The following is a 13,360-nucleotide window of genomic DNA, read 5'->3' on the forward strand; positions in this document are numbered from 1 at the left end:
CCCAAAAGTCTTCTTTTGAAAATACGGTAAATGGCCTTCATTGAGGGTATGCAGGGCCATGTCCCCTGTCAGAGATCATTTTTCTCTACTCCCCAAATTGTGGTATATTTTGTGAAGTAAGAAAGCTGAGCTTTGGGGCACCTGGGTACTGGGTACCTGGTTAAACGTTTGCCTTCAGCTCAGGTCATGATCCCAGAGTCCTGGGATCGAGCTCCATGTTGGTCTCCCTGCTCAGCTTCTCCCTCTCCTGTCCACTTGGGCTCACTCTCAGTATTTCTGTCTCTCTCTCTCTCAAATAAATAAATGAAATCTTAAAAGGAATACAAACAAACAAACAAAAAACACAAAAAACTGAACTTAGCCTTTGTCATACAATGATTTTGTGACTGAGACTTGGATGTTTCAGAAAGGTCATGCATTTGACTCTCAGTGACATGTATAGTTAGGAGCTAAAGATCCCAATATGAGAAGTTGTTTTGGGGGGAACTTTCTTTAAATGGAACTAGAAGAAAGAGAGAGAGAGCGTGAGTGTGTGTGTGTGTCTTGGTAAGGGGGTGATCAGAATGTATAGAGTCTTCAAACTATGTTAAGAGTGGAGCTATCTTAGGTAGAGAGGAAGCAAGACACAGACATGATAAGTATCTTTAAGTATGGAATAGACTTTCTTATAGTTGAAGGTTTTTTACATGTTTACATCACTGCAATAAGTAGAACAAGCACCAGTAAAGTCAAATGACATAAGGACCAGTTTTGATATTCCATTAGAGGACTAATCTATCCAGAGCTTTCCCTGGTATCACTAGAGGCATCAAACTCAGAGTAGAGTTTTCAGGATTAAGGCATGATTGGAACCTGGGAGATGGAAGAAGTCTCCAAGCTGAGAGAGGCCAACCTAACAGTTGGGCACCACTGAATGACTATTAGTTGGGAAGATGGAAACTAAAAACCAGTCCACAGGCACAGAACAGAATTCTTGGGCAAGAGGAGCCATAACTAGCAAAGAACCAGAAATCGACCAGACACCATTGAAATATTTTCAGTTAAGGCCAAGAGTTTGTTGAAGAGGCACTCCCAGCTTACCCAATTTAATTCCTAGATACAGGCAACAGTGTTCATAGTATTTCCCTCAACCACCTTACAACTTTTGGTATTTCTATATACTGATTGAATAGGAAGAATTCTAGAAAGGGCATTCCAGAAGTACCAATTAAGCAATCTATTCTAATCAGCTATCCACTATCCATACTTAGGAGACTTCTGTGACTGAAGATAAGATGAAATTCTAGTGGTATAACCTTAGGTCAGCAGCCTTGATGGATGTTTATTTGGTTATTATTTAACACTAACTACTTAAATAAGTCCTACAACTTTGGTCAACACCATCCCACTTGTCTTTCAGAATGTATCTCAATTGATATTTTCTCAAGAAACCTTCCCAAGTCCAGCCAGATGCCCCATCACCCAGCTTTCTAAATCTTCTCCTATGTAGCATTTGCCCTAAGGATATGTGTGTGCATTAGTTTGCTGAGACTACTGAATGGAAACAGTACAGACTAGTGACTTAGGAATTTCTTTTTGTATAGTTCGTGAGGCCTAATATTCTTGTAAGGACACCAGTCATATTGGATATGGGTCCATTCATATAACCTAATTTTACCTCTATATTATCTTTTTAAAGGTCCTTATCTCCAAATACAGAAAATACAGACTCATTCTCAGGTACTGAAAGTAAGGACCTCAGCCTACGAATTCTAAGGAGCACCATTCAGCCTGTAACAATGTATATTAATCATGTGTCTATTAATTGGTTGTTCATTGTTGTCCTGACCACTACAGTGTAAAGTTTCATGGGAACAAGAACACTGACTTGCTCATCACTATTTGCCCAAGGCCTATTATAGCACATTCCTGATACACAGATTTTTGATAACTATGTGCCCAATGTATAAGCAACTGCCTAAATGAATAAACACTAGAGTTGACCAACGAAATGATTCAGAAGGATGTAATTTTAACAGTGAAAGAAGAGTTAATAGTGATTTTTTAACAAACATTCATGTTACCACAATTTTATGCTGCAGAATGTGTCAAAACCAGAGATGAGCTACACTCAGGGGAAGTACTAATTAGATAAAGGCCAGTGGAACTCCCAGAGGTGGAGAGATGGCTGGGAGAGCTACATCACGCAGGATAGAAGTGCTCACCCTGATTAATACTTGTGGCCAGATGGTTTTAGGCTACAGCCCTGCAATTAACAGAGCTGCTCCCCAAATATTGCCCTTTTTCATTTAAGCCATTTGTATCTAGCCACCATCTGCACATCAAGTAAACGTGATAACTTTGTGAACTTCCTCCTCTGCTTCAATTAAGTTGTCATTAATGCCTCTGTATTTCAGCTAAGATAATGTTGATGAGAAAATCCCATCAGCAAGGACAAATACATAAATAGCCCCAGGGCTATGACTGTCACAACAAGCTGTCTGCCTGAGCACAGAGTTCAAGTTTCAGAAGACAGAAATGTGATGAGACATTCCATTTTATGGGAGACTGAGCAATGCAATTGCCTGAGCTTTGAGATATCTTGTAGAGGTTGGGAATGTTTACCAAAACAGTGATCTCTTGGGCACCTACAGCTTTTTCAAGTCCTAGTAATGGCAGTGGGGTCATTTCATTTCTTAACTTACTCTTCCTTCTTCACCACTCATTCAAAAGAGGAACTGGGGGAGCTAGATTTTCATTGCTACATCAGAACACTCTAATAGTCAAACCTGATCTCACTTCCTTTGTTCTTTCCTATTTTCTGCTTTGGTAATTCTCTCATAGAATTCACTTTGCTGCCACTTAATTTAGGAAGATTTTGAGGTATCAACTCTCTGCTGGCATTATACTCAGACTTGAGGATGGAGTTATTGTCCATCCAGAGCTCATAGGCACAGTTGGAAGGGATGGTCTTGAGGCATTTGTAGTGCAAGATGAGACATGCTCAGGTTAGTAGGGGAGCATTGAAGAGAGGAACTTGGATGTGTGAGAAAGGAAAGGCTTTCTAAGGACAGGGGCAACACAGCTTGGTTTTGAAGAATGAATAGATTCTGGCCAATAGAGAGGGAAGGAAAGTATGTGCCAATCAGAGGAGAGAAGTAGGAGATTGAGAAGTATAAGAATCCACAGTTGACTCAGGATAACTGGGTCACAGGGCAAAGAGAACAGACAGAATATAAAGCAGCATTCTGGCAGGGACATCAGATTTTGGGCTGTATCCTGAAGGTGATGGAGAAATACCTCTCTGGAGCTCAGCTCACTTTTTACCATGTTGATTTTTGAACTAAGCATTCAGGCCTATATCAAGGAAACAAGGGGGTAACCATCAACAACAATTCCATCACAATTCCTCTCTGACTCTAGTGGATGGCAAACCCTGGTGTTTTTCTTACATACCCTGACCAAGGGTTTTCAGGATCCAGGTTACTGTGACATACGCACCAGGCTTTAACACCTAGGAAAGGTTTAACCTGTGATTTATGGGCCACGTACCAGGGAAACCCTGCTGCTGACACTTGGCAATGGAGATTCAGCTGGTGAGATGTTCAATCAATCAATGAGCATTTGGAAAGGAAAGGATGCTGCCCTGTTGATGATGAGGTGGATACCAAAACAGAACTCAGACTCTGACCTCCAGGAACTTATAATCTCATCGGGGTGATGAGACTGGCAGTGATGCATTCTTAATTAATGGTAAAAAGCAGTAAATTATATGAATTAAATGCATAGATCAGACAGCAGATGTTATAGGAATTTGGAAGGAGAAATGACTATATTGGTCTGGTAAAGGTAAACCTCCTTTGCTCATTTCTTGGTTTATTAACTGATTCACTCAATCATTCGGCACTTATTAAATGCCCTGCTCTGTGCTAGATAGAGAGTCTAGTGACTATGATAGAAAGTCAAAAAAATGTAGGCACCTGGGTGTCGGTTGATTAAGTGTCTCACTCTTAATTTTGGCTCAGGTCATGATCTCAAGACCCTGAGATCGAGCCCCACGTCAGGCTCTGTGCTCAGCAGGGAGTTTGCTTGGGATTCTCTCACTTTCCCTCTGCTCCTCTTCCTGCTCTCTCTCTTAAATATATATATATATATATATATTTCCTGTCCCTATATTTGAGGATAAGAAGCTCTAGGAAAAATATTGGGTATTGGAGGATAGAGAGATGGGCTTGTATACTGGAGATCTGGGAGTAGAGGCAATGATTAGTAAGTGTATTCACTTGGAGCATAATGAATGCCCTAGCTTAGCTACAGTAGGGAATTTGTGTAGAAACATTAGGAAATGGGATTGAGAGGACAGGTGGAGACTTGATTATAGCAGGCAAAGATTGTCAAGCTAAGCCTTTGGATATTCAGTGACCCACTAGAAGGACATTTGCTGTGAGGTGCTACTTAGTTCAATCTAGCAAGCTGTCCTGGACCAGAAAGAAGTCAGAGGCTTGGAAAAGAGGGAGGCCATCATAAAAATTCTCAGCTGTAGTGATAAAGGGTAGAATAAAGCCTGGAGAGGGAATTTGAAGAAAAATGTGAATTCAGTCTACTGTATAGGGAAGGGTTAATAAAATTTCATAATTGATGGATAAACGGTATCCAAGAAAAACAGAACTCAGGATCTAAATTGTAGCATAGTGGTACTAATAATTGTAATATGCTCTTTTACGACATGATTGACATTTTAAGACTGCTTTGTTCAATTATTTATGTATTCCCCACTTTGTTCTCACAAAAATTGAAACTGCTTTTGAACTATTAAGTAAACGTAGATATGACAGAATGTGGAAAAAGCAGCTGAATTGGGTTTTCTGGAAAAGATAAAGCCTAGAATCTTCCAAGTCAAGCCAGGTAATTCTATCTCCATTTTACAAATGAGGAAGCAGGTCTAGAGAGATTAAGAAATCTGTCTAAATTCCTAGAAATTTTAAGTGGCAGGGCCTTGAGCAAGGGGTACAAGGTAAATAAAGGTATCACAGAAATCTGTGACAAGTTATTTTCAGGGTCAGAAATAGAGTCTCTGGGGACTCTGCTGTGGCTTGAGCTAAATTTCTGCATGTTGATGTGTGGCTCTTAACAGTTCATGCTTAGAAGTCCTGGGACAGCCCCTCTGTTTCAAGGGTTTTGTGTTCAAACCATCAAGAAAGATGCTGAAATTAAATGAAATCTAAAAGGCAAATACCTGTCCAGTATTTGAGGACAAGAGAAATACAGAAAGGAAGAGGAGGTGAGAGAGAGAGCATCAAGGCTCTGCAGCCTCCAGAATTATTGAATATGTCATTCTCAACCAACGGAGATTCCCCATCTGCCAACCCCAGCCTCCCCTCCCGCTAAACTCACCCAAGGAACTTTTTTTTTTTTTTTTTAAGATTTTTATTTATTTATTTGACAGAGAGAGATCACAAGCAGGCAGAGAGGCAGTCAGAGAGAGAGGAGGAAGCAGGCTCCCCGCTGAGCAAAGAGCCCGATGCGGGACTCGATCCCAGGACCCCGAGATCATGACCTGAGCCGAAGGCAGTGGCTTAACCCACTGAGCCACCCAGGCGCCCCAACTGCTAAACTCACCCAAGGAACTTTTGTCAGTATCTGGAGACAATGTTGGTGCTGGGAGTAGGAGCTGTTACTGGCTCTAGTAAGTCAGGGGTGCTGCTAAACATGCTGCACAAGAGGCATAATGCATAACACCCTACCCCCAACAAAGAATTATCTGGTCCAAATGACGCAATGCCTGTGTTGAGGGACTGACTCTCTTTCAAGGAAAACCTTACTTCCATAAAAAAAATTTAGGATTTTGGTCTTTCAGGATATTACTTAACTGCTCTGAATCTCAGTTCCAACAAATGTGAACTCTAAGTTCCTGTGAAGTTCTCATTACAAAAAGTATTTAAAAAGACATATTAAGGGGCTCCTGGGTGGTGCAGTCGGTTAAGTGTCCAACTCTTGGTTTCAGTTCAGGTCATGGTCTCAGAGTCCTGAGATCAAGCCCCATGACCAGTTCCACACTCAGCAAGGAGTCTTCTTGAAATTCTCCCTCTCCCTCTGCCCCTCCTTCCCTCTTTCTTTTGCTCTCTCAAATAAATAATTAAATCTTTAAAAATAAAAAATAATAATAATAAAAAAGAAAAGATATATTAAATGCTCAATGAGATTACCTACCTAGAAAAATAAAGTCAAAGTAATTACAATTAGCTAGAATTCCAAGTTAGAGCTAAGCAGACATTCTAAGAAACAGAAGTTGAATGTGTTTTAATTCTTAGAAGCTAGAAGATCCACATAACACCAGGACCAAAGTTTCAACTCCGTATGGTCAAGATAGTGTATTATTTCATGCACAGGAAGTTCCCAGTACAGGGAAATCCATACAGACAGAAAACAGACTATAATGGTTGACTAAGGCAGGAGGTGAGGGGATGAAGAGATTAGAGAGGTGATGGCTACATGTTACAGCATTTCTTTTGGGGTTATGAAATGCTTTAAAATTAATGTTTTGATGGTTGCCTAACTCTGAATAGACTAAAAACAATTAAATTGTGCATTTTAGATAAACAAGTTGCATGGTATGTGAATTTTATCACAATCAAGCTGTTCCAAAAATACAAATAATGAAACACCAAGTTGAATTCAATGTCAGAAAATAGAGTTTTGCAAAAGAATTGGCCATCAGTTCCTGGAGAATGGCAGGGCTGGCTTTGGAGGGGTGGAGAGCAGGAGCTCAGCCTGGGTCCCCCATACCACCTCTTCAATTCTGGCTTCAACTCTGTAACCCCATGAACCTGAGCAGCTCTCTTACTTTTCATTTTGTACCTATAGCATAAAGACAATAAAACTTGGCCTCCTGGACCATTGTGAGAGTTAGGAATTACACATATAAAATGCGTGGCACATCACAAATATTCGATATCTTTAGCGTATTATTAGCTATTTTTACAATTTGCCTGTGTTTCAAAGTTCATTTACAAGTTCAGTTGCAAGAAGGGAAGCTGATTTTGTTTGTTTGTTTTTTGTTTTCATGGAGAAAAACTTTTGAGTCTTGGTTCAGATCCTGAGCAAAGCACAGAGCAATTTCTTTAACTCTCTCTATAACAGATCTTTCCTAGGAGTGCCTTAGGCTGAGTTCAGGGACCTGTGAGCAGCAGCTTTAACCCATGAGGGCAGGAAGTGAGAAAGAATGAAAACATTTCCTAACCTTTATCTCAACTTAGTTTGTTAGTCTTAAGAAAAAAAAAATTGTTTACATTTTGTTTTTAGAAACTTTGAAAATTCCACTCCTCTTTATTAAGAAAAAAAGAAAAAAACAAAAACAAAACTCTAATCATTCCAGAGCATTCTAGTATTTTCTCTTTGTAATAATTTTTAACAAAATGGAAACCATAACCACATATACTATATAGTCTCAGTTTTTCTCTTATCAGGATACACTTGCATTCTTGGACATGGTCATTTTTAATTACTTTATAGTTCATATTATTAAGTATACCATGTTCAATTTAGCTAACCTGGAAATATTGGTGGTTGTAAATTTTTGCTCTTAGAAATAATGGCATCATGAACTCTTTTCACTATAAATCTTGGCTGCAGCTCTTGTACTATTTTAGGACTAATTCTTTGGATTAAAATTTAAGGAAAATGAATTATACTTTTAGGAAATTTTTTTTTCATATTTGGTATTTTGCTTTCCAGAAAGAATGCACAGAATTATGTTGCCACCAACAATATATGAAATTTCCTATTTCCCTCTCTATCCACTAACTTGGTATATTGGTTTTTCTTCTTTTTCTAGGGGATGGCAAATATTATTTGACATCACTTACAGGTCAGAAAATTTGTATTTGTCATTATCCAATGATTTTTCCAGAATCAAATTCCACATATGAATTCTTAGAACTCCAAAGTCATCCTAATTACATCATTTTACCTCCAGGGGCTTTTCCCCATCAGATGTTCCTGGACTCAAAGCTACTGGGGCGCCTGGGTGGCTCAGTGGGTTAAGCCGCTGTCTTCAGCTCAGGTCATGATCTCAGGGTCCTAGGATCCAGTCCCACATCGGGCTCTTTGCTCGGCAGAGAGCCTGCTTCCCTCTCTCCCTCTCTGCCTGCCTCTTTGTCTACTTGTGAGCTCTCTCTGTCAAATAAATAAATAAAATCTTTAAAAAAAAAAAAAAAGCTACTGCTTTCGCAGTCTCTCCACTGAAAACTTCTATTCATTCAGAACTTTTGGTCTCAGGGAGGTTTTTGGAGGAAAGCAACCCGATAAAATTGCTTTTCCCTAATTTCTGAATAATTACTAGGACTTAAACCTGTACTTTTAAAAAGAGAATTCTTAGAAACTAAACCTTGAAGAACCTCCAGAGCTGTTATTTTGTTATATATATATATAACATATATAGACGTATTTATATGTAACATATTATATATATATATGTATGTATGTATATATATATACATATATAATACATATATAACATATAAACAGAATGAAGTAGGAAGGAGGACCCGGGCAGAAAGCAGATTTTTAGAAGGAAATATATCACTTTGCTTGCCTTGGAATCTGTTCCCAGCTTCAGCACCTCTAAAACAAGCCTTGTTTTTCCCAGCTTCTTTTCTTCCTCTTCCAAAACCTCAAATGCTGTACTTGTTAACCATGCTGCACAATGGGCTCTCTGGGGATCTCTGAAACTTCCAAGGCCTGGGGCCACCCTGAAGCCTGCCTTAATTAACCTGGTGTGGGGCCCTGGGACCTGTCTTTTCAGAAGCTCCCCAGGTGCTCCCTTTGTGTGGTCAGCACCGGGAACTACTGACCTAATAATTTTCTTCAGAAGAGTGAAGATTTCACATAGGCTCCCCCTGCAGGGATTCAGGACCATGGAAGAAAAGATCCAAAAGATCAAACCAAAAGGAATTGCAGACCAGAAAAGAGAAAAAAAAAAAAAAAAAGTGAAAGAAAAGAAAAAAGGAAAAAGAAAACAAACAACCAAGCAAACTCTTATTAATAACAATGTGAAAGAGAGCGACATGGGTAGTGATGGGGGAAGGGGAGGGGACCCAGAGTCAGAACACAAAGGCCAGTGCTCTGGCCCTGCCACTCACAGGGCTCAGACTTCTTCCTTTAGGCCACGTCCATTTGTAAAAGGAGCAGAGGATGTATATCTGATTAGCTGGGGTTCTCCCCATGGCCTCTGATTCCTTCTTCTTTACTCTAGCTCTGATGCTTAGCAGAGCGCTGGGCTCTTAGGGGTTATCTTTTTACATCCTCTAAGTTGGATTAGTTAAGGACTTCTTTTCACCTCCAACAATCTATAGTTTGTCTGAAGATGCAGTCTTCTATATTATGCAAATGTATTTCAATCAGTATGCAAATAAGAGTAAAAAGAAGTAAAGACCTGCAGCTGGCTATGCCCCCCAAGTGCCCCTGCCAGAAGTCAAATGTTCATCACCAGGAAACACCTGACAGAGCCTCTACCTCATTAGCAGAGTCCCTGTGGTTAGGACCCAAACACTGGCTTTTGGGAGGAAGTAAGGCTGCCAGGTGGAGCAGCCCTTGGGTTCACCCCAAGCAGATGTTCAAGGCTGCAGCAAAGACTGCTAGAGAGCTGGCTGGAAATAGAGGAAGGTCTCTTACATCTGGCCTATTGTGAGCAGATGGGGCACAGCTGCCTTGGTGCATCACAGCTGGGCCCCCAGCCTGGTGCTGTGCTTCTCCCTGGGCATCTTCTCCAACCATCTGAGGGCTCAGGGGCACAAGCTCTTTAGTAGCTATTCTGAGAACCCCTGCAGACCTTGGCTCTGATTTTCAGTGCTTCCTTCCCAGCTTGTTTCTTAGGGACTGCTCCACTAGGCTCTACAAAATCTGATCTCTTTTACCTCTAGGAATAGCTCTTAATCCATCCCTTGCTCTCAATTTGCATTGCTGCTACTTTGGCTGAGACTCCCATCATTCTGTATCCTGGGACCAGTGCATGCAGTAGGCCCTATCAGTTCTGCTTCCAGCCTTGATTCCTCCTAGCTGTCCTCTGCCATGGCAGTCTTTGCATATGTACCTCCAGCCATGTTGTTCCCATGCTAAGGACCCCTCATGGACTCCCATTGTTCTAAAGCAGTGATTTTCATTTCTGGCTATACATTAGAATCACCCAGGGAGCTTTTAAAAAAAATCAGATGCCTAGGGTCCCATTGCCAAGGGTTCTGATGAAATTAGCTTGACTAAAGCATTTTCCAGAATCATTTGTTCAAGGAAATTGTGGAAAGCCATTCCTTGGCTTGGCATTGCAGGCCCCTGGGTGATTGGATTCATCCTCAGTTACCTTCCTATTGCCCTCTCCTGCTTCTCAGTCCAGACCTGTGCTTTTTTGTAGTTTCTCTGTCTCCTGAACTCTTGCTCTATGAGTAGAGAGCTCTTGTGCATTTTAGAAACTCCCTGAACCATCTCTGCTTTGAAGCATTTTTAGGATCCTCACATGCCATTACTTAGGTTTTCTTTCTTCTCTTCTCCCATATTACTGCACCAACCAAAACAGCAAGTGTTGTTCTTTGCTTGCATCTCTGTTTATCCCACTACCCTGGACTCAAAGGACAATGTTCTAACCCGTGTTGCATACATCTCTTCCATTTAATGAGAGATTATAGGCACCATGTGATGTCTTCACACTTCCAGAAGGGAGGGACAACTTCGCAGTTGCTGTTCTGTCCGTTTGTTTTAGCTAACATTGTCTACTTACCATGTGGCATGAACTGTTCTACATGCACCACCGTATTAACTACTGTATAATTCTCACAATGGCGAGTAAGTCCAATCATTTCCTCCTTTTGCAGGGAAGAAAACTGAAGCAATAGGAGTAGAAACGCCGCTCAACACACAACAGGGCACAACAGATGTCTATTGAGTGAAAACATGTGTGGCAACGTGATTTTGTCACAGACACATCTTTGGGACTGGATCGGTGATTAAGAGTCTGTTTGCTTCAGCATGCACCTGACGTGAACAGTCTTAATAGATGATACACTTTGTAAAAGGAAACAGTCCCTATCTTTATGACTAATTCCCAAATCAGTTGTCTCAATCAAATAGTCCATCAGGATAGTATGCACCAAAGACATCTAGGGCATGAGAACAAGCAGGATTAACTTGTAATAAACACCTACTATGGGGTGCCTGAATGGCTCAGTCTGTTAAGCATCCACTCTTGACTTGGGCTCAGTCATGATCTTGGGGTTGTGGGATCAGAACCCTGCATCGGGCTCTGTGCTAAGTGAGCAGTCTGCTTCAGATTCTTTCTCCCTCCCCCTCTGTCCTTCTATGCTCTCTTTCAAAAAAAAAAAAAAAAACAAACAAATAAATAAATAAAATCTTAACAACAACAACAACAATAAAACCCACCTACTATGCCTGCAACTGTCCTAGAAACTTCCCTGCCTGATCTCAATTGATCCTTTTACAATGACACAAAGTGGGAATTATGATCTTTGCAGATGATAAAGCCAGAGTTCGGGGAAGGCAGGTAACTCAGCCAGTGTCACAGCCAGTTGAGGAAAAACGTTGGGAATGAACTGGTCTGTTACTTCTCTCAGATGGGAGGCTGCCTCTGCCTGGGACAAGAGTTTAGTATTCTTCATCTATTTTTGCCTTTAAAAACAGTTTATTTTTTCCTAAAAAAAAAAAAAGGCAGATAAGGCATTTGTGGAAAACTGTGAGAAAACTGAAGTCACCTATAACCCTACCGCCAAGAGATGAAATCACCATGGACATTTGGAATTTTTTTTTCCTTTCAACATTTTACTCTGCATTTATATAGCAAGAGATCTGTTCACATGGCCCCACCTTTTGTTGTAGTATACAGAAAAATTTGTGTTTTCCCTTTTGTTCTGAAACCAAATGTATCAGATGCGGTTCAGCCCCTTTAGAAATAATAGAATTAGAGCAGTAAACAGAGGAAGAAAGGTGAAGTGTGTGGAAATGCGGGGTTTGTGGTTTAAGTACAGGGACACAAGGGGCGCTTGCTGAGACACACAGGGAGCACAGCAGGGGAGGAGCGTGAGCCCCCCTTGCTCCAGACCGCCCTACTCAATCAACCCCATGCCGGCCTTCCCTGTTTCTTTTGCAGGAAGCAGCTTGAACGATGGCTTGTGGCATTCCGTTAGCATCAACGCCAGAAGGGACCGCATCACTCTCGCTCTGGATAATGATGCAGCATCCCCAGCCCAGGACACCACCCGTGTGCAGATTTATTCTGGAAATAGCTACTACTTTGGAGGTAAATTCCCCAGGTTTTGAAAGTAAAGGAGGGAGGGAGAATGCAGTGAACAATTATTTTGCCCTGATGATTTTTTTTTCTTGCCAATTAGACCATTCACACATGTACACACACACACACACAAACACATGGGTACCCACTCCCAAGCATGAAATAATGAGAAGCAAACTCTCTGACAGCTGTGCAAATATAAACTATCTAGGTCAGGACAGAGGAAGGAAAAAAAAAAAAAAAACTTTAGCTATAAGAGCCAGTGTTATATAACATGTCCAAAGGAGATTTTTGTAGCTATGCCAAGCTCTGTGATCACATTGGTAAGGAGAAAGTCAGCTGAAAACTTGGGGAATATGTATGAAGAGTCAGCAATACGTGCAAAAGGAAAAACCCAGGCAGAAAGGCACAACCAGCAAGTTCAGCTGTCTAGGCTATTCCTCTGCCGCTTTACTGTCTGAATCCCCTATCTGTTTCTTCCTTCCTGACATCCCTGGAGGCCGTGTCCATGAAGTGGGGCTCTACAAATGGGAAAGGTCTAGAAGGCCCATGAACCTGTAGCTTCACATTTTGCTGACGGTACAGATCCAACTCTCTCCATTGCAAGGTGGCTCCTAGGGACCTTCCCAATGAAACACAGGGCAAACTGGAAAGGATGAAAAATATATAAGTAGGAATTTACTGCATTTTTATGGGTGCGTGTGCATTTGTATTTAGTTTTTTTGAAGGCATTTCTTTCATGAAGAGTATTAGTATCTAATTTCCTAGTCACCTGTTTGCATTAGAGAAACAGTCACTGAGCGTAATCTCAGTCACTGTCTGACCTTGAGTGAGACACTGATGGCCCCTGAACTTCTTTACCGAGGATATGGGGAGCAGAGCCAAATTGCTGGAAGACTGCAGTAAGGGCAGGGTGTGCGTGTATAGCACAGTGCTCCCAACACGGCAAGGAATGGACAAACTGGCGTTGACTTTTGCAAATATGGGCATGGGCTGGCCTGTTCTCAGGTTGCTAATTCTTTTTCTGTTAGGAAACGGAAGGGAAGTATTGTGTAAAATTATAAAGTACAGTCTCTCAAGTAGAATTTA

General features: G+C 41.1%; 1 protein-coding gene across 1 annotated transcript in view; it reads left to right on the plus strand.

Moving 5' to 3' along the window:
- The window catches only part of CNTNAP5 (contactin associated protein family member 5), an 847,743-nt gene that overhangs the window by 441,889 nt on the left and 392,494 nt on the right, over positions 1 to 13,360 (plus strand). Inside the window, exon 9 of the mRNA XM_047722671.1 lies at positions 12,131 to 12,280. Within this exon, the coding sequence (XP_047578627.1) occupies positions 12,131 to 12,280 (150 nt within the window). The remainder of the gene's footprint in view (positions 1 to 12,130; positions 12,281 to 13,360) is intronic.

The sequence above is a fragment of the Lutra lutra genome, chromosome 3, assembly GCF_902655055.1.
Source record: "Lutra lutra chromosome 3, mLutLut1.2, whole genome shotgun sequence".
Lineage (NCBI taxonomy): Eukaryota > Metazoa > Chordata > Mammalia > Carnivora > Mustelidae > Lutra > Lutra lutra.